A 27420-nucleotide genomic window follows, 5' to 3' on the forward strand; every position below is an offset into this window, starting at 1 on the left:
GGGCAGGACAAGCGGCCCGTGTGTGGGTGCCTGTTCCTGGGCGCCCTTCTCCCCACAGGTCAAGGTGTTCGATGCTGTGACACTTCCGCACGGTGACAGACAATCCGTATTCTCAGTCGAGATCCTGAGGATTAAAAACGCTCCATTTTGCTCCCTTTCAAGACTGTTCTGGCCATTTCTACACGAAGTTTTGATTCATGCTGAGCACTATTTTTGGTCAGGTAAGAGAACTTCACTTGGGTCATATTACAAGCATAATGAGTTAGGGAGAATTGACATCTTAACGATAGTAAGGCTTCCGATCTGTAAGTGTCATGGACTTTTTCTTTGTCTTTAACTTTTTTTCAGTAATGTTTTACAATTTCCAGTGTAAAGAGCTTATGAATATTTTGTCCAATTTGTTTCTTAATATTTTAGGATTTTTTAAAAAATCTTTATATACAATAGTGTTCCTTTTAATTTTTAATTTTCTAATTCTTTTTCTCTAATGTAAAAGAACTACTTTTGTGTATTAGTTCTAGAAGCCCTATTTTTGTGGAAATCTTAAATTTTTCTAAATTATAAAATTGTATTTTACTCTTTTCTTCAAATTGTCATTTCTTCTTTTCAGGTAACTCTCTTGAGTTTTATTGATCTAATGTTACCATAACCACTCAATTTTCACACAGCAGTTCATACAATGTTTATATTTTTCTACTTTTTGCTTTCAGCGTGTGCTTTCACGTCTAAATTATTTGTTTGGGAAACATTCTTATCCAACTCTACCTTACCTTGTTCTTCATTGACCTAGTTAATTTTAATTTAATGTCAGTAACTAATATTGATGTATTTATTTATATCATTCACCAATCACTTCTAATCTGTCCCAGCTACTTGTTAATATTCTTTAAAATCCTTCCCTGCATTATTTTACATTAGTCTCATGCTTTTAGCATTTCATTTCATTTTATATCATTTTTGGTTATTATTTATCAATTTTAGTAGATTATCTAGGTCTTCTATATACATCTTTCACCTATCATGGACCCAACAGATAACGTATTTTTTGCTACTTCATGTAAAATGCCAGAATCTTGAAAGCATGTATTTTCTCCTATATTGTTTTTCTTACACGTTGGCTTTAAACCCTACATTGTGTTTTAATAGATTTAAGGATAAAAATATATGTAGTCTTCATTCACATTTTGTTCTTTGTTAGAAACATATACCTCTATTCTTAAACTCCCTATTTACAAATCGTATGTATCTTTCCTGTAGAGTCTTTAACTTATATTTCACAGCCATTTTAAAGTGGCATTGTTCTTACTCATTTTAGCATATTGCTTGTCTTTAGGTTTGTATTTTTGATAGCCTTTCTCCTGAATACAGCTCATATTTTCTACTTCTTTGCATGTGTACTCATGTGTTATATGCCTAGTCTCACCAGTCCGAGTGGGTGCACTTCTTTGTCCAGCGACCCCTCCACATGCTCCCACCTAGCTCCCTCACCAGACAACTTTTCCAGACCTTCTATGGTCTTTTCTGACCCTTAATTTCCCTCCCCACATATCCTTCCTCATTCTCAACAAATGGCTTTTCCCTTCACAGAGGAGGGAAGAAGCTATAAGTCATGAATCACCTGGTTTGGGCCCCAGTCCCAGTCCCTCCTCCCACCACAAATGGTATTTCTCTACTTGGACCTTGAGTCCCATTTCTATTGCACTCGATCAGAACCATCTGTGATGCATTTGCAACGCCCTCTGAATCTTCCACCTGTCCTCCCTGACCCCTCCCACTTCCTGTGAAGATGCTCAGTGTTCCCCTGCTTTATGCATTAGGACCTCCTTTATCACTGTCCCCCCACCAGGCTGCCTACCTCTGTCCCTCCACCCTGATACTTAGTGACAAACTCATGACACCCGGGTCTCTGTTTCTTTGTGCCTTATATTTTTGTTCCTCAACCTGCTCCAGCCTCAATTGCCAGGCGATGATGCTGTTCCTTCAAAGGCGATGGGGAAGATGGACAGTCTCACCGGGACCAGCTCCGCCTTCCCTGTCAGGTCCCTCGCTGACATTGCCGGCTTCCCTGCCCCCAGTCACTAAACCACGGAGCCTCTCCGAGCCCCAGCAAGGCCTGCTTCCAACCTGTGTGCTACCTTGGTCACGATAGACATCTCCCAACAACGACTCCGAATTATGCTCCGTGCTCTGTTCCTTTTTATCAGTTTTCTAATTTAAAAAGAAATTTAAATTTCAGTTTCCATTCAATATTATTTTGTGCTACCTGCAAATGTACAGCATAGAGGTTAGACAATCGTACATTTTACAGAGTGTCCCCCGATATTTCCAGCACCCACCTGGCACTGTCTGGGTGGTCATTGCAATACCAGTGACTATGTTTCCCACTCTGCCCTTTACTTCCCCGTGACTATTTTGTAACTTCCAGTCTGTACTTCTGAATCACTTCAACTTTTTCACCCAGGCCCCAGCCAGCGCTCTCCTCTGATTGCCCGGCTTATATGGCTGCCACAGATTGGGTTCCCAGGGAAGCGGGCTGTGAGATGGAAATCAGCAGCCAAGAGGGTGTTTGGGGACTACTTTTCGGATCCACCCCTGTGGAGAGAAATAAGGGGGCAGGATGGACAAGCTGAACTACAAACAAGTTTCTAACGGTCGTGTCTGCTAACTTCATGGAGAGCTCCGAAGCTGAGACGACCCTTTGGAGTTAGTCTAAGCTGAGGTGAGGGGCCTCTTCTTTAAAACTGCTGCCGAGCACTCACCAATGCTGGCCCCCCATGAAGGAGTTAGTATCCCCAAAGGAGCTGATCATTTTGAACTCCCAGCCACTGGGGGAGGAAGTCGTTTCTGAAAGGAATCTTGGTGATGCATCACAGCATCAAGCATGAGAATCAACTGCTCCCTTCATCTTGTTGCTTGGCAACTACATTTTTGACTCAAACATCTGCATCTTCTCACCATTCGGTCACAGTGCTTCCTCCTCCACTGCATCCTGTCCCGCCGAGACGGCCCCCTGTCCACTAGGTCAAGCCAGAGACCAAGCGGGCCTCCTAAAGGCTTTTCTCTGGCTCCCTCGCTCCTACCCCGTGTCTAATCCGTTACATTCCTGACGACTTCACGTCCTAAATCTCTCTTCCTTCCAGCTCCTGGGTGCTGGCTCTGCACCACCCCCTGTGTGAGCGACCACCGGAGCTGGGTCAGATGAGGACGCCACTGCCCCAAGTTCTCTTCCATGGCCTCTGTCAGATCAGTCTCCTGTTATGACAGTCACCGTGTCTCCTCAGAAAGCACTCCAGAGCCTCATTCACCCAATGACTGTCAACAAGTCTCCTCTTCACTGAAGAAAACATTCTAATACAAGGCAGAGTTTCTCATCATTAGGGTATTTGTGGGTATTTTTTAATATTGACTTGAAGATTGAATTAAAACCAATGGGAGTAAATGGACAATAGAAGACAATTGTTTTGATGCGTCCATCAACAATATAACAGAAGACAATGCCTTGGCTGGCGTAGCTCAGTGGATTGAGCATGGGCTGCGAGCCAAAGTGTCGCAGGTTCGATTCCCAGTCAGGGCACATGCCTGCGTTGCAGGCCATGACCCCCAGCAACCACACATTGATGTTTCTCTCTCTCTCCTTCTTCCTCCCTTCCCTCTCTAAAAATAAATAAATAAAATCTTTACAAAAAACAATATAACAGAAGACAAACTACAAATCCAAAGACTTGTTCTAGTTTTTATTTCCAGGTGGAGAAAATGTTCATCATAAATGATATAGATTTGAACCTGCAGGTAAGTGAAAACTGAAAGGTTTCTAGTCCAGTATTTTTCTCCTAAAAATTATGTTTCTCAAGGGATTTTATGATGTGTTGACATACAATTCTTCTTTCTGCCCCTCAGTTTATGTCCTTAAGGCTTCTTGATGATAAAACCGTGAACTGGATGGGGGTGGTGGAGGACAGGGGAAAAAGAGAGAAAGTTTTGAAATAAGCATCATTTCTGTTTCTATTTATTACAGTATTAGCCCTTTGATATTTCATATAATTAGTTGTTATTTTTGACTAGGTACTTCTAAAGCATAAAACCACACTTGAAAAAATTAGGCCACCAATTCCTTTTAATAAACGTAATATCATTTACTACATTAACACTGTTTTTTATTCCACTTTTCTAAGTTATTTACTTACTTTTCTCTTAAAAATTAGAACTCCAAGATGCACTAAAACAGTTAAATGACATATAACATTTTTGTCTTTTGAGTTTTACCACAATTAAAAATAAAAACATTTACACACATTATTTTATTGTATTATATTAATGTTTTTTATAAAAACAGGTGATTTTACATTTGTCAAGAAGTTGAAAATACATTTTCTAAATTTTCATATAAGAAAACTCTGGTAAGTGATGTTAAATTTGCATGTAGAAATTTGTTCCTGATAATAAATACCATAATTTTAATTATTTTTATGGACTTCTGGCCAAGGTAGAGACATAGGTAGACACACTGTGCCTCCTCGCACAACCAAAATAAGGACAACAACAATTTAGAAACAAAATAGCAACCAGAACTGACACAAAAATCAAACTGTATGGAAGTCCAACAACCAAGGAGTTAAAATAGACACATTCATCCTGACCCATAGCAGGGGCAGAGTCAGGCAGCCCGGCAGAGAGAGGTCAGGCAAAAAAAAAAAAAAAAAACAGTGGAAGAGAATGTAGGGAATCCCAGGGGAATTCCAAGGGAGAATGGGAAGGGTTTGTAGGGACAAATATAAAGGACACATGGACAAAAACTAGGGGGGATGGAAATGGAAGGGAGGTGGGGAGGGATGGGTGGTGGGCTGGGATGGGAGTAAAGGACAGAAAACTGTACTTGAACAATGATTAAAATAAAATTTAAAAGAAAAAAAAGTGGTGGCACTGGGCATGCAAGATGAAAGTGGGGGGACCCAGCAAGGTGGCGATTATGAAGCAGGCCACTGCGCACAAGGCGGCTCAGGCAGTCTCACATTTGCAAGCAGATGACCAGGCGAAACTGTGGAGCAAGATGGACCCCACAGCCCAGGTCCCAGCGCCGGGAAATAGAACCTCGGGGCACTAATTGAAAACACCTGTGGGGTTAGAGGCCCAGAGAGAGACTCCCAACCTCACAGGAGAGTGCGTTGGAGAGAGCCATGGGGTCCTAGAACATACACAAGCCCACCCACCTGGGATTCAGCACAAGAAGGGCCCAGTTTGCTTGGGGGAAGGGGCAGAGGGGACTGAAATCTGACAGTGAGCTGAGCAAACTCCATTGTTCCCTCTTGGACACCGCCCACACATACCGCATCACAACCCTGCAACTGGGATGCCCCACCCAGGAGAACACCTAAGGCTCCACTCCTCATATGTAACAGGTGAGACAAGACAAAAAAAAAAAAAAAAGGCCGGAATGGAAGAACAGTTCAAAGCTCCAGAACAAATACAACTAAGCGACCAAGAGATAGACAACCTATCAGATGCACAGTTCAAAGCACTGGTGATCAGGATGCTCACAGAATTGGTTGAATTTGGTCAAAAATTAGATGAAAAAGTGAAGGCTATGCTAAGTGAAATGAAGGAAAATGCACAGGGAAACAATAATGATGGGAAGAAAACTGGGACTCAAATCAATGGAGTATACCAGAAGGAAGAAAGAAACAACCAAACAGAAAAGAAGGAAAAAACAAGAATTCTAAGAAATAAGGAGAGGCTTAGGAACCTCCAGGACATCTTTAAACATTCCAGCATCCGAATTATAGGGGTACCAGAAGGGGAAGAGGAAGAGCAACAAGTGGAAAAGTTATCTGAACAAATAATAAAGGAGAACTTCCCCAGTCTGACAAAGGATATAGACTTCCAGGAAGTCCAGGAAGCTCAGAGTCCCAAAGCAGTTGGACCCAATGAGGAATACACCAAAGCACATCATAATTACATTAGCCAAGATTAAAATGAAGGAGAGAATCCTGGAAACAGCAAGAGATAAGGAGACAGTAACCTACAAAGGAGTTCCCATCAGACTGTCAGCTGATTTCTCAAAAGAGACCTTGCAGGCAAGAAGGGGCTGGAAGGAAGTATTCCAAGTCATGAAAGGCAAGGACCTGCATCCCAGATTGCTCTATCCAGCAAAGCTTTCATTTAGAATGAAAGGGCAGATAAAGTGCTTCTCAGATAAGGTCAAGTTAAAGGAGTTCATCATCACCAAGCCCTTATTATATGAAATGTTAAAGGAACTTATCTATGAAAAAGAAGATAAAAAATATGTATAGTAAAATGAGAGCAAACTCACAACTGTTAACAACCACACCTAAAACAAAAACAAAAACAAACTAAGCAAACAACTAGAACAGGAACAGAACCAGAGAAATGAAGATTACATAGAGGGTTAGCAACAGGGGAGTGGGAGGAGGATAGAGGGGGAAAAAGTACAGAGAATAAGTAGCATAGATGGTAGGGAGAAAATAGGGGGAGGGCAAGAATAGTATGGGAAATGTAGAAACTAAAGAACTTATGACACATGGACGTGAACTAAAGGTGGGGAATGTGGGTAGGAGAGCATGTGCAGGGTGGAGGGGAAGGAAGGGGAAAATGGGACAAATGTAATAGCATAATCAATAAATTATATTTCTAAATAAATAAATAAATAAATATTGCACATACAAATGGATTGATTTACCAAATTGCCAAAGTGGCATGTGTATCACAAGGCATACAATGCTTTGAGTTCAGACAACTCAGAAAGCTTGTTGAATTCATTCATACTTCTAGGAGCTTGCTTGCTTTTAAAACAATAAAGGAAATTATTGTTTTCCTTTATAATGACCATAAAGGGCAAGTGTCACACAACTTGGTATTTCTGAAATTTACCACACGATGACTCCCCCGACGCACAGCACGACCCAAACCAAGCCGTCGTTGTTACCTTTCTCGTCGGACGCATCTGGGGTAGTGCAGCTGCCCTCTGTCACAGACCACTCTCAGCGCAGACTCCGACCCAGACGACGCGGGCAGGTAACTGTCTCCTCGGCACACAAACTCCACGTGCTCGCCATGGATAATCCACGGTCTGTTGTCAAAACTCCACTTCAGGAGCAAATTGTTAGATTGCATCTCAGTAGAAGATAGTCTGCAGGGCTCTGAAGAAGAAAAGGAGTTTCTCTCGATACGTGTTAGTACTACCAGGAAGTACTGTGTTCTCTCCTCACCATAACCTTAAAACCCCCGGGCATCAGCGGGCCAGGGAAGTGAGACAGTCACTGTTGACGTCAGAAGACCTGTTCAGAGCTCACGGAAAACCCGTGCCAGTTTCCTCTGTGCTCCTCCACCATGGGCCTCGCTGATAGAAGGATGAGTGACTTGCCTCATCCTTCCAGATGGAGGTGGCCACTCCTACCTGTGTTTCTGCATCGTGGTCATCTTCCTATGGCAGCACCAGTCACTCTGAGTGCTAATCACTGACATCTTTATCCTGACCACAACGGCTCCTTGACCTGACCACCCCCCACCCCACCACCACCCACCTGATGGATGGCGTGTACCTAGCAAGAATTGGTTCGAGCCAGCTGGGCTACAATTATGTATGATCTAGAGCAGTAGTTTTCAACCTTTTTTTTTTATCTCATGGCACACATGCACTGATTACTAAAATTCTGCAGCACAGCACACTATGTACTACATATTCTGCCAATCTGACGAAAACGTAAGTGTAAGTTTGATTCGCTCACAATGATGGCTGTTTTTGTGTTGGCTGTTGTCATTTTTTTATTTGACAATGTAAGGGAAAAGAGGTGAGTGCCCCAGAATAAACAGTCAGGTATTGCGTGTTTTAGACATTCACGTGGCGCACTGGTTGAAAATCACCAAGGCAAGAACAGAAACTAGTGGTGAAATAAGCCTCCTAACAAAATACTACAAATGCAGGATGTTAAGCATTATATTACTGTTGGAACAATTCAAAGAGAACGGAAAGTGGAAGAAGGTCATTTTATTTTATTAAATAGAGACATGAAGAGTAGCACATACCTAAACAGGAGGGAGGTGCAGTCCACGCTCCTTCTAAACAGTAGGACTCTTTAGACCCTTGTAGGAAATAGTACTGAAAACACCTGTATTCCACCAAGGAGCCATTTTCATAGGGTTCGGATTTTAAATGAACAATCTCTCCATTTGCAATAAATGGAGGAGATGCACATGTTCCTTTAGACTCTGCAAAAATACGCACAAGGAGATGCTATAATCAGTGTCCAGTGCTCTTGCAATTGCTACAGAAAGACAATGAAATATTTCACAGAGAATCATGTAGAAGCTGGTTCTCAAATAAGTTTTAAATATCAGGAGCATTTCTGCAATGACTTCATGGTATAAAATGGACTGTTGCCGTTAGACTCTCATATTACACTATTTAAATATACATTTAAAACTAGCCAAGACTTGGCCATCGTGATTTCATTTTTCTCTTTCTACCTAGCTGAAAGCGAAAGTGTGTGCAATTCCCCCTGAAGCCACCCTTTATATATTCCCTTCCTTTTTTTCTTCTCACAAGTCAGAGGTTTAGTCCAAGGAGCACACGCAATCTGTCCCTTCACACCAAGCCCCTTCTGAGAGGACACTCCTCCCCTAGTCTGATGGCATTTATCCAACTTCTTGACTTCTCCCTTTATAATCCCGACTGATTGAAATTAAATGAGGTCAGCATAGTCTCCCTAATTAAGTGTATGGGTTGAGTGGAAATTGACCAGACCATTCCCAGTTTTATAGATTCGAAGGTGAAGGTGGTGAATTGCTTTGGGTCTTATACTTGGAATCCAAGGGACGACATTGACCCCTTGAGGACCTATAGCAAGCACTGCTGTTTTACCTTTTCTCACACATCGAGGATACTCCACATGCCCCCTGTGGCACTGCACGGATAATGCAGACAGCGGGGTGGATGGAGACAGGTCATATCCCTCCTTGCACACAAAATCTATCAGGTCTCCGTGTAAGACCTGCCCGGCGTACTTCCACTTCACCTCCACGTGGTTTCTCTCCATGTCCTCCTCGCTCACGGTGCACGGCTCTGCAAGACACGACGCTCCTTTCAGCCCTTCGCTCACCTGGCAGCTGCGAAAGCAATACAGTCCCAAAACAGAGAGAGACAAGGACAAGCACTGACAGCAACACTGGATGTTCCACATTCATCATGGTTCACCCTCCTCCAACACATACAGAATGGAACACTGACTTTTCATTACTATCAGATGGGCTTATACACTCCCTATCATCTTCATGATATCCTGAATTGTAATGACTGACTTTGTTTTTTAGAATTTAAAACAGTGTTTGCACTACAGTTGCCATGCAACACTATCTTAGTCTCAGGTATACAACATAGTGATTAGACATTGATGTACCTTACGCAGTGACCGCCTGCTAAGTCTGGTAACCATCTGATGCCATACGTAGTTATTGCAATATTATATCCCCTTGCTTTTGTGGTCCACAGAGCTAATATTTTTCATTGAATGACAATTTTAACTTATAGGGAATTTATCATTACTCTTAGTAGAAGTCACAATGGCCCAAGTTAATTGCAACTGTAGTGACTGGTCACAATACTTTTCAATGTCACCCTGACTAGCAAAGTTATAAAATGAGGCAAAACTCTAAGCTGAAAAGGGCAAGTGAAGGTTATTTTCTTGAAGTTTTCTCAAAAGTTAGGCACTCATTTAGAAAGCTGCCCTAGTTCTCTGCTGGAAACATTACCAAGAGCTACACGCCATCCCGACGCAAAATGTATTTACAGTCACTACAAATACATTTTTATTTGCTCAGCAAAGTATAAAAAAGGTGACCGACCATTCAAGCAAAGAAGTGGCAGCAAAGAAACCAATAATAATATGCCGCACTAAAGAATGAAGTAGAGCCCTGGCTGGTGTGGCTCATGGACTGAGTGCCGGCCTGCACACTGGAGGGTTGCAGGTTCAGTTCCAGGTCAGGGCACATGCCTGGGTCTTGGGCCAGGTCCCTGACTGGGGGCATGTGAAAAGCAACACGTTGTTGTTTCTCTCTTCCTCCCTCACTTCCCCTCCCTTTAAAAAATAAATAATGTTTTAAAGAGTGAATTAGATTGATTAGGGTCTCTCCAAATGACATCCTGAGTACCATGCAAGCAGGGACATTGAGCTCTACACTAGTAGGACATTTCAGAAAGGCAACCAAAAAGTAGCTACTCACAAAAACATACATACACTTAATGCTACTGAAATGCACCCTTAAAAGTAGTTAAAATAATAAAGCTTTTTGTTCATCTTTTACCACAATTTTTAAAAGTAGTGGGTAAGAACTAATATAGTCCTAGACCCTAAGCTATTGGAGATTGTCTGCATAGAGAAATGATAAGGGAAAACATGTGAAAAAACTTACACAAAATTATTATGTCCATGTACAAAACATTGTATGAAAATCACACAAAAATATGGACATAATGGTTAAAGAAAATCAACACGTTCTAAGAGAAGTATGTTCTAGGGTCTGATGTGCAGTGTGGTGACCACAGTTCACAGTATCATTCACATACCTGACAGCTACCACGCGAGTTGATATTAAAAACTCTCATCAGAAATAACAACAGTCCTGGCTGGTGTGGCTCAGTGCATTGAGCACTGGCTGGGGAACCAAAGGGTCGCCGGTTCCATTCCCAGTCAGGGCACATGCAGGGGTTGCAGGCCAGGTGTGCAGTGGGGACACACAAGAGGCGACCACACATTGATGTTTCTCTCCCTCTCTTTCTCCCTCCCTTCCCTTCTCTCCAAAAATGAATAAATAAAGTCTTAAAAAATAATAACAACCAAAAATGGGAATTAGGTGAATGACAGCTCTGTAAAGTCGCCTGACTGTGGTCCTTTCTCAAGGCTCTGTAAGGGCATCACATCCTCAGGCCCGTGCCCCTCACTCTGGCGCAAGGTTATAGGTCAGTCGTCTCGGTAAAGCCGGGGAAGCTTCTGAAGAACATTCAGTGCGTCTCACCTAAGCAGACAGGCGGGGCGGACCACTGGCCGTGCTGACACCGAGACCTCTCCTCCCCCTTCAGTAAGTAGTACTGGTGGCACTTGTACTCCACCGAGGAGCCCGCCGCGTAGCTCACCAGCAACCTGCCCACAACAGCCCCGTGTAGGATGTCAGGCGGAGGCTTACACGTCTCCCTGTTTGCTGAGACAAAAGGTTATTTGGAAATTCCTGTGACTGCGATGAAATAATACAGTTCCCCACACAACAGTGCACCCATGGTTGAGCCATCTAATTTAGACACCTGATTTCTAAATTCACCGGAAACCAGAAATGTGATTCTGCTCCTCCATGTTTCAAATGTCCTAAGCGAGACCGAGCAGCAAATGTTTTGCCCCAAATCGAGGATGAATATTTTCCACTTTTCTGGCTTGTGAAAGAATCGCGATATACATATTCTTGTAATGTGTGGAAGGGAGAGCAGTGCCCTTTAACCTGATGATCAGGGGCAAGCCTGATATATCCCTGGTCATCACCCACGTTCGTTTTCTCCTCAGTCCCCTTCGGCTCTGCTGGCAGTCAACCCAGGGACCAAAATTTCTGTTCCCTTTCTCTTTCGAGTCTTCCGCTGACTCTGCTAACTTCTCTACCGTCTCTAATAGCTTTTCTTTTGTGCAGTGAATGCCCTCGGTGCATGTGCTCATGGAGGCCCCCCGGGACCCGATGGAGAAACAAAAATGATAGCAGGAGGGGCACCCAGGGGTGGTGGCGCACCCGGGTTGTGCCCTTCAGGAAAACAGGAGACCAGGGACCCGTCTCAGGGGACAGAGGCTCAGAAGGGCCAGGTGCGTAAGCACCATCAGCAGACCTGCCCCAGGGTCGGGAGCAGAGGGCTGGGTCCTAGCAGGGCTGTCCCATCTGCAGCCGGCGGGCCACATGCCGCCCGGGATGGCTATGAACGCGGCCCAACACAAAATCGTAAATTTACTTAGAACCTTTCTTTTTGCTCATCAGTGTTCCTTAGTGTTTATGTATTGAATGTGTGGCCCAAGGCAACTCTTCTTCTTCCAGTGTGGCCCAGAGACGCCAAAAGGCTGGACAGCAACGTAGGACACAAAGGGAGAGGAAGCAGACCAAGGTCATAGCCAGTCCCCCAGTCCTTCATGTCCTCGTCCATCTCCTTAATGAAGCTCAGCGACACTAACATGCTGTCATTTAAATCTCCTGAGCGGTGGCATCAAACAGGGCAGATAAGAGCGTCAGGCCTAATGTACATTCAAAATTGTTGGGTTGGTTTTTTTTTTTTTAAGTTCCCCAATCCCTTGCACTGGCCTCCACGCTGCCGATAGACACACACAGACAACCGGCAGTTTGTAACTCCCCTCTGCTGCGGTCTCTTGCCGTTAGGTTGCGGGTGACAGACAGGGAACGGGAATTTTTACAAGATCCGCTATCGATGCTAATGCAGCACACATACCCACGCACTCGGGAGGGCGTGTCCAGTTCCCACGTTTGCAGGTTATTTCTTTCGGTCCACGGAGGTCGTAACCACTTTGACAGCCGTATGTCACTTTGTCCCCACTGTAATAAACCCGGAGTGGAGGTTCGCCGCGCCATTCTCAACCAGGGGTGGCTCCTCACAAGCTGTCTTCCCCGTCACTTCTGAAAAGGCACAGTTTCGAGAGAAGGGACCCCTTAGCGACGCGGGGCCGGCGTCATTTGGGGGAGAGCTTGGGGAGGTGTTGCTAACCAACGCATCTGGGCGGTTCCGTCCAGGTCCCGCTGTGACAGCGAATCTCGTCTGACCCCTGGACCTCGAAGTCCGGGTCGCACTCTATCCGCACGGCTTCTCCGTGGTGGTAGGTGGTTGAGTAGGTGGGAATCTTGGAGTTCGGAGGCAGTGGCGGAGGAGGGCAGCGGTTTCTTCTCCCTGAGGGAAAAATACCCGCATCTGTAGCCATCTGGTTACCAAAAGAAGCAATGCTTAACATTTACTAGGCGCGTGCGTTGTGCCCAGTGCCACAGGGACCGGGGCAGGGGCTCCAGCCTCCCGCCTCGATCCCCAACGTTGAGCTCCCTGCGGCACATTGGTCCCGGGAGAGTGGGAAGGGAGGCTGGCTTCGAACCCACAGAGGACAGCGCAGGTGATGGGATGGATGGATGTGCTGCGGTACAAGATTTTGGCGTAACAGAATAAAGTCCTTCTTGCTGAGAGAAGCAAGCTGCCTCACCCCCGTGAGCTTCTGGGGGTCAGGGCAGAGGGAGGGCTGCCTCCCGCGCAGCCAGCAGGACATGCACACCCTCCCTTCAGCAGCCCGCAAAGCCCTGGTGCCCCCAGCATCCCCGGGAGCAGGGGAGGCCAGGTCTTCCCCAGTTGAGCCTCACACTCAACCGCCGCCCCCCCACACCTGACCGCCGCTCTGGAAGACCCTGGAGGCAGAGAAGCCGGCCTAGCTGTGGCCTGAGTCCTGACCCCCGAGGCTGTGCAAGGACCCAAGGGTGCGCTGTAAGCTGCTAAGGTGGTGATGACGTGGCTTCACACCAGCAGAAACCTGGGAAACTGCAGGCATTTTACATCCACTAGTCTTGTCTGGCCCTACATAAGCTTCCTAAGTGGGGACTAGAGCACCTCCCACACTCCAAAGAAATTAAAACTTACAAAGCAAGCAAATCATTAGCTAAGTGAAGGATGTATTCTTGAGCCTGTGTCTCTCTGAATTAATGTCTGTCCTTAAATTTATAAAATACTGACTCGATTAATTTCCTACGGCTGCTGTGGCACATTACCACAATGCAGTGGCTTACAATGACAAGTTTACTTTTCAGTAGTTCTAGAAGCCAAAGTCCAGGCTCAGCATCAAGGGGCTAAAAGTGGGTGTCAGGAGAGGTCCGTTCTTTCTGGGGGCTTTGGGGGGAAGCTGGGCGTCTTGGCCCTGTGGAGCCTCTGGAGGTCACCTGCACCCCTGGCTCATGACCCCTCTCCCCTGTGACTCTAGCCTCTGGCTCCACTGTCCCTCTGCTCCCTCCCTGTGAGGGTCTTGTGCAGGTAGGGCTGGGCAGGCGGGGGGACATTATCCAGGCTATGACAGGGGGCCCTCCCTCTACCCGCCGGTGACCAGAGGAGATGCAAGCACTCCTGGACACGCTGACCCATTTGGAGGGCCGGGGGTTTTCACACCAGGAAGAGGGTGGCCAGGCAAGACAGGTCCCCGCAAGGCTGCTGGCTCGGGGTAATCAGGTCTAATGAGTTTAAACTGCATATCCGTTCTGCGATCTAATGCAAAACTTAAGATGTCTTTGGATTAACTGGATTAACGTTTTCTGAAAATAGCCCTGATAAGAAAGACAGTATTTATTTATTAAAAAAGAGCACTGAGGACAAGAATTAGATACCATCAAAGACATTTTTTTCATGAAGTAGAGCTGGTTAGCTCATTGTTTTCATAGAAGTGGAGCACAGTTGTGTGTGTGCCGGGCGGGGACTGGGAATACTGGGGGAACCGCTACGTAAAGTACATGATTGTCTGACCACTACACCCTGCCATTCAAACGCATGCAGGGTAATATTAAATGTAAACAGTAACTGAAAATATAACCGGAACTTAAAAAATAAAGTATAGAAGTATTTTATTTAAAAAAAGAGGAAAAAGACAGGGTATATTGTATTTGTATGTGTGAAATTTTAAAAATTATTAGCCCTGGCTGTGTAGCTCAGTGGGTTGAGCGCGGGCTGTGAACCAAAGTGTCACATGTTCGATTCCCAGCCAGGGCACATGCCTGGGTGCAGGCTATGACTCCCGACAACCACACATTGATGTTTCTCTCTCTCTCTCTCCTGTCTCCCTCCCTTCCCTCTCTAAAAATAAAAAATAAATAAAATCTTTAAAAAATAAAAAATAATAAAAAATATAATAAAAAAGAAACTTGAACCAGGAATTAAAAAAAATTACCTTCACATACAGGAGATTCGGGGGTACCAGCCGAAGTTATAGCACTGAATTAGATCAGAGCACTAAGGTAATAATTTTCATTGCAGAAAAACTGAACTACATCTCCTTCTTCATAGGCTTGCTTGACAGGATGAAAATAACCGTTTTCTATTGATCTTAAAGAAGGGCAGTTTAATTCTAAAAACACAAAAGACAAATGAAAACACAAAGAAGTGTTATTTTTCCTGCTAGAACACAATTCACCCACCACTTGTATGTCATATCTGGTATAGAAATGTCTAAATTCACCATCTTTTATTATATAAAATAAAAGCTTGTCAATTCATATATTCATTAAATATCATCAGGCCAATTTAATTTAATTACTTGAAGTAAAAGGATTTCTTTCCTATGAGACAGGTTTTAAGGACCAAAGCCTACTGTCAGCATAATTAAAAGCAGCAGCAAAAAAAAAAAAAGAATGAAGTTGAGCATAATTAGCATCACAACTTATACACACGGCTGCCCGAGAGGGACACTTGCAGAGGCACCGTGAGCCTTTGCAGACCAGAACCTACTGGCGCATTTCGGTGGGAGGGACCACCCAGACGAGCGACACTCGGCCTCCTCCGAGGTCCCGCCCCCGGCGGTGAAGTAGCCCGGGTCGCACTGGTACCGCACGCGGTCCTTCACGCGGGAACCTCTTCTGCGCTGTGGAATAATTTCCGTGGTGCAAGTCCGGAGCCACGCATGTCTCTGACAGAAAGGACAGGCGTTTATGTCATGGACTTCGTCACTGACCTCGGAATAGCAAAAACAAGTCTCCCGATGAATTGTCACTGAATCTTGAGAATGTACGGCGGAATCCAGCCTTGGAGAAAATGGGGAGGAGTCCAAGGTCGCTCCGCCTCTCCATGCCCCTTTATCCTCACGCACCTTGCGCCCTAGCTCCACCCGAGTTCTCTGCTGGCGGTTCGAGTCTAGTGCGTTTGACCGAAAGCCAAGTTCAACAGAAGGCTCAGCAATTTTTGATCATGCACCGTTTGTGGATTTGTGTAATTTAAACAACTTACAGCACACCACCAAAGTGTGCTCATCCATATTATTGCATCATTTTAAGTATATCTGAGACTAGTCTACAATATAAACCAATGGACGTTGTCTCGATGTCATCTCTGAAAGAGGAAATAGTAACTTACATATGTCGCAAGACACAGGTTTATGAAGGTGTTTTCCTTTTATTCCACTTCAGTTTTTTTAGATTTTATTTATTTATTTATGTTTAGAGAGACGGGAAGGGAGAGAGAAAGAGAGGGAGAGAAACAGCAAAGCGTGAGATACCTGGATCGATTGCCTCTCACGCACCCCCAACCCTGGGGACCTGGCCCCCAACCCAGGCACGTGCCCTGACTGGGGATCATACCAGCGACCTTTTGGCTCGCAGGCCGGCGCTCAGTCCACTGAGCCACACCAGCCAGGGCTCCACTTCAGCCTCTTTGTTATTAGTGTCGAATGAGAACAACTGGATTAGGTGTGTTGTGGGAGCTGGGAACCTCGCATAAAGGAGACATCTGGCATTTGAGAAAAACAATGGGATGACCTCCTACGCTTGCAGACAATATGAAAATCTGCTTATGTTCAATAAAAACACCCATCCGTACATGAAAATAGTAGCCACATAAGCTCTTCTCATCAGGGTCGGCAGGTGATGGTTAAGCACTTACCCTGCTCCTTCCTGCAGGCCGGCAGAGAAGACCATCCCTCGGCGAGACAGTGCACGACTTCCTCGTCCTGGCCGCCCGGGGTCTTGTACCCCGAGCTGCAACGGTAACGCATGCCCTCCTGAACCGTGTACAGCAGTTTTGCCTCGGGGATGTGCCCGTGTGTCAGGTCAGGCTTCGCGCATTTCTCTGTGGGAGAAAATTGTCCTTGGCTTAACGTGACGAGGTTAAGCTTGTCTTCTCCTCACTCGCACAATGGAGGCAAAAGAATGATGTTATTCTTGGAATTTTAAGGAGAAAAAAGTGTTCACGCTACAATCCTTGATTCATTTAGTTTTGGAAATAACCTACATATTCTGCATCAAATTTATTTAAAAACGGATTCAGTTTGACAATATCATTCTTTAGCTCATACCCTCACTCCCCCCTCCTGAGTCTACTTTTAGAACATATATTAATGGCAAATAAAAAGGGATTTTTTGGATTTACTTCCCACTCTTTTAAGCCCATGGTGTTTGAGGACTTCTAACATCATCAGCGAAAGCACGTTCCTACCTCCTGGATCTTTGAGTAATTCCGCACACATCAGCCCTCGGCCGGTTTTGCGTTAGTACTTAAAGTGACTCAATTGCATCTCTGTTCCTTGCAATGTGATGCTACCAATTTCAGTAATTATTTTCGATTTTCTTCGCAGGGAATTATGAGCAAATTAAAAAATAATCTTTTAAGGAAAATGTGATTTCAGAATATGCCTTCATTTGGGGGGAAAAAGACAGTGGACCAGTCCTTTCGCCATTACCTACCAAAAGGACTCACCCTCGTACTGGCCCCTTGTATGTACGGCCGAAGGGACTACAGCAGGGCAGGCGGGCACGCGCTGGGCACTTACTGAAGCACCAGGGCTCCGGGGACCAGCCCTGGGCTGTGCACACCGTTTTCTCCTCTTGCTTTCCCGAGAGCGTGGTGTGACCCGCCAGGCAGGAAAATGACAATTTTTGGTTTACGCCCATTGGAAAGTAGAAACTTTCAAAAGTGTAGTAATATAAGGCGATCCTCCCATTTTTCACACGAGGAAGACCACAGGGCTTCTCTGGAATGAGAAGAGAATCAAGCTGGAAACCGCAGAACGGACCTGAGAGCATGAACTTGGTGGCCGAGCAACAAGACGTGCACTTCAGAGCGTTTGCAGACACGGGGACCAGGGCTTCTTTCTAGGACCTCAGGTCTGAAGTAGCTCTGTGACCATCCTTTCCTGTCGGACGTCACCGGCAAGCAGCCCCGACCCCTGACACACCGGCAGAGGGAAAGGGGGGGGGGGGGCCACTTCCCCAGGGGGAGATCCCTAGCTCCATAAGGCAGCGCTTTCTACCAGACGTGCCACGCAAGCCACATGCCATTGGAGGGTTGCTAGAAGCCACATTAATAAAAGGGACAGTCAAAGTTAAGTTCAATAATAGGCTTCATTTGCCCCTGTGTGTTAAAAATATGTCTCATTCTTTTTTTTTTTCTGACTAAGTCTGTGTGGCTGTGAGTCTTGCCAGAGAGAGCACAGCCCAGTCTGGACCAGCCGCAGCTCAACAGCCGTGAGCGGCCCCGGGGCCCGCGTACCGGGCAGCAGAGGTCAGGACAGGTGAAGCTCAGCTTCACGTCCGTGAACCTGGGATCGGAGTGGGAACAGGAGGTCATGGCCTCTGTCTTCAGGCGGCTTATGTCTTTCGCTTGTGCGAAAGAAGACTTTGACCATGGAATGATTAGAACATGCTGGCATATTGCAGTGTTTTCATGGTATATCTAACAGGCAACCCTGTCAGCTGGCTTTTCTATCCCGATTCAGACAGAAAAGTAAAACCAAAGGGAAACATTCATGGAAGTGCTATCTTATTGTGCAATTAAATGTATAAAAATAGGATGTGTCCTAATGATTGAGCTTACATAATTTTAATTGCAGGCCCTCTTTTTCATAGAAAATGTGTAGCAAACTATTCAACTGAAAGCAATGATAATGTGTTTGGATATTTTATTTCGGCAAATTCCCTGCAGGGTTTACTTTAGAAAAGTCCTGCCGCTGGGCTTTCCTCCTTGGCCCCCTCAGACTGTCTGACAGGGCATCACCTGCCGAGTTTCTTATCTCTGCAGCCAGCCTGCTGACACGTCCTCTCGCCACGGCACCTCCCCCACACTAACCTCACACTAGGCCACCGGCAGTCAAGATTGCCTACCGACACGGAGTCCACAGCGACTGGTTTGTCTCAACAGTCCTCACTCACAGCTGCTGTCCCACGGGACTGTTAACAGAGTCCCTTCCCTCTCACGCGTGTCCTTGTTAGCAGGGTCCTCCTGCTCATCTCTATTTAGTGACTTCAAACAGTGAATCAGGATGAAAATCAGTTTCAAGAGCCAAAAACCTTTCTGCCCCTTTATGGCTCTTGCTTTTACACATTTCCCACATTCCGCTCTCACTTTACGGACAGAGAACTAGCTTTCTCCAAGCTCTGCAGTGCTAGGAACGGACCACGATATGGCGTGGTCGTGGAGGGCAGCGTGCTGCTGCTGAGTGGCCGCCCTGTGAGCCTGAGCCCCCTTTAAAATATTTGGGTCTTGTCCTCCTGAGCCCTAAATCCTGGGGATGCCCAGGGTTTGGGGTCTTCTTCCATCTCTCTAAGTTCTGTTGCTGTAAGAATAGTTCACTAGTTTTTTCCCAAAGGAACACAATCAATCTAAAAATTAGAATAAATTATATTTATAAGAAGTATGTTTTTATAAAACTGATACAGAAAAATGAAAGCCTATATTAAAAGCTCAAGTTAAATGAATATTAGAATTTCCTTGGATAATTTTGAGAGAATAAAGAATATGAAAAATTAAATTTTACCTTCTGCATAGAGTTCTCCTGAGATGATTAATATGATAATAAAAGAGAAGCCTTTTGACCTCATCTTCAATGGTGCGCTTAACAAGATTTTAACAATTTGAAAGCCCTGGGGACTACTCATTAAGTACATAATACTTCTCCGCAAGAAAAAGTTAATTATTTACAACATCCTTCTAAGTCTCTGGGAACAAGCCTAATCGTTCAGCTGAAATATTTTAAGCAATACTAAAATAACGGAACTAAGTTCGCTGACGGCACTTCTCACGCCAGAATCCAGCGAGACCGAGGTAACCCATACGGGCGACAAGAGCAGCAGCACAATAATTATAACTCAGGGTAACAAACTGGGTAAACTTTCGCCTGGATCCCCTATGAGAAGTCCAGAGTAAAGTTCACTGCTGACTTCTCTCTCTACTGCCTTTGATCAAATGGAAAGGAGAACTTCAGGACAGGAGATAATGAACAACGGTTAAAATACAGTGTTGTCTCGGTCACACTGATTTCAGATGAAAATGACCTCAGTCATCTTAATGAGATCATTGCAACGAGAGAACAATGTTACTGACCATAACAGCTAATTCCAGAGATTTTGTGTTTGTTCAGTGGCAGGTGCGATGATATATCATCCGTGTCCTGGGTGTCCACCGGGCACCAAAGCCACGTTCACCTCTCGTGTAGAGAGAAGTGAAAAACTAGATGAAAATGGCCTCCCCTGGCAGCCCGATGCGTTCTGATGGGTTTTCATTTAAGCCACAAAATGATAACGCTGTCGGGGGAGAGCTAGCGTGATTTCAATTCTGTAACTTTTTGAAAGCACAGCCCATTTGGAGAAAAGTGCACATACCGTAAGGTCACAGGTCAGTGGGTTCTCCCTGCGAACCTTCGGTGAAACCGGCACCCAGAACAGGAGGCAGGAGGAAGACAGCCCAGCACTTCCCTCCAAGCCACCACCAGCGGCCACCCGGGGATCCCGTCTTTGCCTTCTGGCGGCATAGATGGGTCTCACTGGTTCATCTACGAGTGAGCTCTTGCCCGTGAGAGCCATCCCTTTCCCTGAGTGCTATTTCCTTCTGTTCCTGCACCACAGGTTCCCTGTTTCCATGCCTCTTCACGGACATTCAAGTGACTTCCCGTTTAGGAGGATAATATGGCCTCTGCTCATGTTCAATGAATCTTTTTTCATTCTAAAATGGTCAGTCACCTCCACCAGTGAGCTAGGGCATGCAGAGAAATTGCTGCATGAAATAAGGGCTACAAGGGCTATGGGAGAGATAGGGAGGAGCAACCCCCAAATAGATTTAGGGCTTAGAACCAGCAGGCACCAGCTGGAGCCAACACAGGCGGCTGACCTCACCCTGCAGGAGCCCCTAGTCCAGCCATGGCCAGCCCTGTCCATCTCGTGGTGCACGTACACGAATGACCAAAATTCTGCAGCACACCAAAAAAATACTTTTTGCCGATTTGACAGAAAATAGGTAGAATTTTGATTAATCCACAAAAAAATAGTAATAGTAATTATCTACCCTTTGTGCTCCAGAGTGACTTTAAAAAAGCAGGTGCCTGTCCTTGTGTGTAAGGATTTGTGGTACCCAGAACCAACCCATCGGACACAACCTTGACATGCGACAGCATGACTGACGTGAGGCCGCTCTACGCTATGACCTACATGTTTGACCTGCCTATGGCCTGGCATTCACACCTGACAGCTGTCATTGTGCTGGCTGTTGTCATTTTTTAATTTGACAATCTAAGGGAAGAGAGGTCAGTGCCTGTGACTGAAGAGTCAGGTGTTGCACATTTTACAAATTCTTGCGGCCAGCTGGTTGAAAAATCACTTCCCAGGCCTCATTTCACACTCATTGAGAAACAGAAGCATCCTAAATGACACCCACCCCACACCCCTGTGACAGGAAACGGAAGCCCATGTAATGACACCACCTGGCCCACAGGGCTCTTCCGAGAAGTCTCCGCCCCCTTCCTGGAAACATCCGGAGCGTTCCTCCCCCAGTGAGTGACTGAGTGCCCCGCCCCTCAGGTTAATGAGCCTCAGTGATGAAGTGAACCCCTCTAAGGAGGGGCTGCCTGCCGGTGGGGGAGCCCACTCGCTGCCCTACTGCTTCACCGATGAACTGTCTTTTCCTTTAAACTCCATGCTGGCTAGGTTTTGAATTCTTTCCTGTTCAAAGCCAGGAACCCACAGTGGGCTGTGGATCTTCAGGTGCCAGGACCCAGAAGGCTTATATCACCTGGAGTCTACTCTGAACACTTTCCACTTTTTAAAAAAGATTTTATTTATTTATTTTTAGAGAGGGGAAGGGAGGGAGAGAGAGAAACATCAATGTGTGGTTGGCTCTCATGTGGCCCCCACTGGGGACATGGCCTGCAACCCAGGCATGTGCCCTGATTGGGAATCGAACCCGTGATGCTTTGGTTCGCAGCCCACACTCAATCTACTGAGCTATGCCAGCCAGGGCTCAACACCTTCCACCTTTAAATCACATATTGAGCCACCTCTCCACCCACTTGTTCGGATGCTTTTCAAAGCAAGTTGCAGTTATCTGTGCGTGCCCCGCTAAATGCTTAAGCAAGTGTATCACTAACTCAAATTCACTGTTTTTTTACAGATTATTGTTTGGAAATGAAACGTACAAAGAAATGCACAGCTTTTTTAAGTTTGGGGGAGTTTTAGATTTTACTTATTTATTTTTAGAGACAGGGAAAGGGAAGGAGAAAGAGAAGGAGAGAAACATCAATGTGTGGTTGCCTCTCACGTGCCCCCTACTGGGGACCTAGCCCTCAAGCCAGGCATGGCAACCCTTTGGTTCGTGGGTCCACGCTCAACCCACTGAGCTACACCAGCCAGGGCAGAAATGCACAGCTTTTTCAGCGTACCTTCTATGCGTCTCGAACAATGCACACAGCCATGGACCTCAACCCCCTACCAATTACTGTCGGCCCAGACAATTCCGTGGGCTCCTTCCAAGGAGCTCCCCTCTCAGCACCCTGGGTTCCAATCTCCCCAATCGTATCACCTGTCCGTTCTAGGACCTCATGAGCGTGGAAATACACAAGCGCTCGTCTGCCTGAGTCTACCGTCACTCGGCGTTATGTTTGGGACTTATGCATGGTGTCGTGAGAACAAGTACCTCGCCCTTGTTATCGCTCCAGCATTCTCAAAGCCATGCAGTGCTGATGTTGAAGAAGCTGGTTGCAAAGGTCACAAAACTAGGAAATATTAGAACCAGGGTTCAAAGGAAGTCATTTTTTAAGAAGTAAAATATATAAAGAGGCATCAAAATTAAATATCTAACTGTTTAATCATTCAAAGTTACTGCCATTTACTGATTTTAGTAGCTATAGAATGTATATTGCATCTAGAAATCTAATGAAATTAATAGGGGACTCGAGACTTGAAAAAATTTTAGCTTAAGGTAGAAAGTTTTAAGTCTAGCAAGTAATGTGTATGTTGAGCTTTTGTTTCAGAAACTACAGATAAGGCCTCTCCTGGCTCCTGGGGAAAACAGCGACCTCCTGGGGCACTGCTGGAGATTGCCGCCTGGGGACCTGTTGGAGGCATCCGGGCCTTTTGTGTTCCAGGGGAGCAGACGACCCCCAACCCTTGGGAACAGCTAACTGTGGAGAACAGGAATGTTGCAGCTTCTGAATCTCAAAGCCCTCCCCGCACCTTGTGTGTCCTCCCCGACCCCCTCATAAAAGATCTGGCCAGGAAAGAGAAGGGGAGATGGTTTGTTAGGGTATGAACCCGCCATCTTCTCGGATCGCCGGCCATCTGAATAAAGCGCCCATAAAAGATTCAATCGCTGTCATTGCTTTTGGATTTCATAGTGACAGGCAGCCCGAACGCCAGTGTCTTTTCCCGTTACAAAATGAGCAAGTATATTTAACTTTTCAAAAATTACGTCTGCAAAACTCTTTTCCTTCAGGTAAGAACAAAGATAAGCAACACAATTTTAAGTGTTCATTTATTTTTTTGAATCCATCTATTTACTTGGTACAAACGTCAAAAAGCATAAAGTAAAAAGTTGCCATCACCCACCTGTCTCCCGGCCACCCAGTCCCACTCCGCAGAAAGCACATAACACCCTTCGCACCGTCTGCGCTTCCTCAGAGCCGTCCCGGCACACACAAGCACCTTCTCGCTCGTTGCTTTTCTGACTAACAGCACACACTGCGTAGCTCCATAGCGGTATGGAAACGGCTTCCTCCTTTCCCGATCAGGAACATCTTCCAGCATACGGACATGTAAATTAAGTCAAGTTCATGACCGCTGGATAGTAAAGGTGCTAAAATGGCTGCAATGGGTGCTGAATGTCTGCATCTAATCCTGCACATGTCTTCTTGCATGTGTGGATAGCAAGTAGAATAAATCCCCAGAACTCAATGTGCATTTATAACACAGAGAAATACTGCTAAACGTTTGCAGTGGGAATTACGCCAATTAACTCTCTCGGTAACCCAAGGGGATGTTTCCCCACAGTCCCGACACTTCGAGTTTGCAGTGTGATGAGTACAAACATCATCTCCGCATCATTTAAATTTCTCGTACAAGTGAGATTGCAGAGTTTTACGTGGATTTGAAAGGCATTTTAGCTTTATTTCTCTGCATGGTCTAGCTTTATTTTTCTGCTGACCTGTTGGTTTTCTCTCATAGACTTGTAGGAAGTTTTTATATATTCAGGAAAAATGTAATGAGTGTGTGATTGTTAGTTGCATTATTTTTTTTCCTGGTGTGCAACTTATGTTGTAAGTTTGTTATGGTAAGTTTTGCAAGTTAATTAATCTTCAAGATTTTCGGATGTGGACTAGCTAAAATCACCCCAAACTTGTATTTTAAAATACCACCTCGAGCCCTGGCTGGCGTAGCTCAGTGGATTGAGTGTGGGCTGGGGACCAAAGTGTCCCAGGTTCGATTCCCAGCCAGGGTACATTCCTGGGTTGCAGGCCATAACCCCCAGCAACCGCACATTGATGTTTCTCTCTCTCTCTCTCTCTCTCTCTCTCTCTCCTCTCCTCTCTCTCTCTCCTCTCCCCCTCCCTCCCTCCCTTCCCTCTCTAAAAAATAAATAAATAAATAAATATTTAAAAGAAAATACCACCTCGTTTCTTATAGTGCTTCTCTGGTTGAATTGTGGAACTGATGACTATAAAATAAACCTTTGTGAGTGGTGTGGCTGCAGTCCACAGCTCATTTGTCCCCAGAGGTGCATGTTGCTCCAATTATTTACCAAGTAATCATTTTTTATCACCACTGATCTGAATGTCCACTCTTCTCCCATGCCGGACTCCAGCGTACCTTTCAGGTGTACTCGTCGATTCCGAGTTCAGTACTTGCTCCAGTCTCGACCTCGGCCCCGAACTTCTCCTACACCGGCCGCAGGACACTCGAGAGCGTGGAGTGCACCCCCTCTCCCCCTGCAGTCTTCCTGTTCGGAAATGTCCCGTCCCGCCTTGCCTGCCTGCTTCCTGGAATTCCCCTTCTCTGCCTACCTCGTCTTCATGGCACCAAGAATCAACAACTGGGCGAACCATACAAAATTAAAAATGGGCTAATTAGGACCCTTAGCAAATAGCAACAAGCAAGTTAAATGATAATATTTTGTATTGTGTGTTCTTAAAATACCAGGCTTTCATTGCTAAGAACAAATATTATAAGTTCTAGGGAGAATAAATCTTGAAAAAAAATCACCCACCCATGGAGAAAAATCTGACAATTGAGTATGGACTGCATGGTGTGAAGTTTTTCCTCTCGAGATGAAGCCAAACTAGGGTGTAAATAGATAACAAGCTGAATGAGGGATCTGTGGATAAAAAATTCCCAAGAATGTAAAAGCATGGGCTTTATTTGCAAAATCAGAGCTCTGCAATATTCTGTGTTTGCACATTTTACACTAAACTGAAGACGGTGCCGGGAGCAGAAGGACACCTACTGGAAATTCGGGTTATTACAGTTAAGTTGAAACTCACCTAACTTCACTCTCAAAAAACTCACCTACAATAAAACCAGCTTCCAGTGACCTTAGAATGCTTCGTCAGTGTCACGTGACCACGGTAGCAAACAGCTGCTTCTACAGTAAAAGGCTCGATTAACTTCTGGCCCAGCCCTGCCAGCCACCGCCCCACACACGGACACACAGCCTTTCAGCTCTTAGGAAGGCTGAGAATCCTGATGTGCGTTTAGCACATAAAATTAGGAGAGATATTCTCCATACCCAAATAGGCTTTGATGGCCCTGGCTGGTGTGGCTCAGTGGATTCGTAACAGGGTGCAGGCAGGGGCCCCCAAATAGGGATTTGGAATGGGGTCCAGAACTCGTGTCCAGGAAATATTTAAAAAATATGGGATGTCCTCACCACCCACCGCCCCCACTCACCCCCCCCAGGTCTGAGTTGGGGGTGGGACACAGGGAGCAGGGCCATTGAGAGCCGTTCTGCATAGCAACAGCTTTGCAGCTGACCTCATTCATGGCCATTCACATGTCTATAACTTTCAACTGGTTTCATGGATACCTTCAATAGCTGTGGCCATGCTCTGAGCCAGGGGGATGGGAGTGACTTCCACCCAGGATGTAACTGGGAGGCAACTCCCCGTGGTGGTTACAGCACCTGTGTGGGAGCTTGGAGAAGACTGGCTCCACACCACGGGGCCACACCTGCCCAGACCCACTACGGCAGCCCAGGAAAGCTGGAAGAATGCAGGAATGCTGGCAGGTGTAGCCGATTGTGGGAGGAGCCAGAAATGGGGCTGCAGAGGAGGATTGGCGCAGGGATTTAAACCCAGGCGTGGCAGCCATGGAGGAGAGAACCCTGCGCTTTTGGCAGAGTGGGGACCCCCGCGGCCATGTGAGGGAGAATCACCATGCGGCAGAGAGAATCACGCGGCTTTAGCAGAGAACTGCCATGTGGCTTTGCCGGGAGAGAACTACGGCTTTGCCAGAGGGGGAAACCCCGCAGCTCTGGTGAGGGTGGGGGCCCCATGGTTGTGGGGTGCTCCCTTTGGCCACGTGGCTTCGGCAGCAGGAGAGACCTTGCCTGGAAGAACGATTCTTGTGTGTGGGCCATGAGAAGGAGCCATGGGGTTTCGGAATGAGAACTGGAGATCCCGGAGACACAGCTGACGGGGCCGGGAACCCAGGCAGGCCGACCAGCCAGGACGGATTACTGGGAAGAACCGGGGCTGCCTGAGCCACGGACTTCTGTTTTCCTGAGCTACTGTAGGAGGGTGCAGCCAAAGGGGCCCCAAACAGAAATTTGGCATGGGGTCCAGAACTCAAGGTGTCCGGGTGAGACGTCCTCACCCCCACCCCCCAGGTGTGGGCTGGGGGAAGGGACACATGGAGCAGGGCCATTGAGAGCTGTTTCCCATAGCAACAGCCTTACAGCTGCCCTCTGGCGTGGTCTTTTAACATATCTATGGCCTTTGGCTGGTTACATAGATACCTTAAATAGCTCTGGCCAAGCTCTGAGCCAGGGAGATGGAAGTAACTTTCCCTGGTTAAGGAGCCTGGGAGGCAACTCCCCCTGGTTACAGCACCTGCACCTTCGTGAGAACTTGGAGATGATTGGTTCCCTGACATGGGGCCGCACCTGCCCGGACCCACAGTGGCAGCCCAGTAAAGCTGGAAGGCTTTGAGGGTTCTGGCCTGTGAAGCGAGTGTGGGAGGAGTCAGAAATGGAGCTGCAGAGGAAGATTGGCGCGGGGATTTAAACCCAGGCTCAGCAGCCATTGGAGGGAGAACCGTGCAGCTGTGGCAGTGCAGGGAGGGCCGCAGCCACTGAGGAGAGAACCACGCGGCTTTAGCAGAGTGGGGACTCCCACAGCCGCTTAGACACCATCCGTCCGTGATGCAGCCGCCTGCGGCTCCTCTACCGCCTGG

The 27420-nt window shown here is 46.2% G+C and overlaps 1 protein-coding gene across 1 annotated transcript; it reads right to left on the reverse strand.

The window, feature by feature from the left end:
- Nucleotides 1–3716: 3716 nt before the first annotated feature.
- Nucleotides 3717–19711, reverse strand: F13B (coagulation factor XIII B chain). The gene is given in 16 exon segments (XM_028531437.2): nt 3717–3935; nt 6941–7154; nt 8041–8223; nt 8876–9076; nt 11026–11208; nt 12482–12598; nt 12601–12666; nt 12755–12934; nt 14955–14976; nt 14978–15015; nt 15018–15131; nt 15512–15629; nt 15631–15689; nt 16658–16843; nt 17544–17744; nt 19527–19711. Coding segments are annotated over 16 exon segments (2049 nt in total). The 5' UTR covers nt 19657–19711; the 3' UTR covers nt 3717–3898.
- Nucleotides 19712–27420: the final 7709 nt, after the last annotated feature.

This window comes from Phyllostomus discolor, chromosome 15 (genome assembly GCF_004126475.2).
Source record: "Phyllostomus discolor isolate MPI-MPIP mPhyDis1 chromosome 15, mPhyDis1.pri.v3, whole genome shotgun sequence".
Taxonomy (NCBI): Eukaryota; Metazoa; Chordata; class Mammalia; order Chiroptera; family Phyllostomidae; genus Phyllostomus; species Phyllostomus discolor.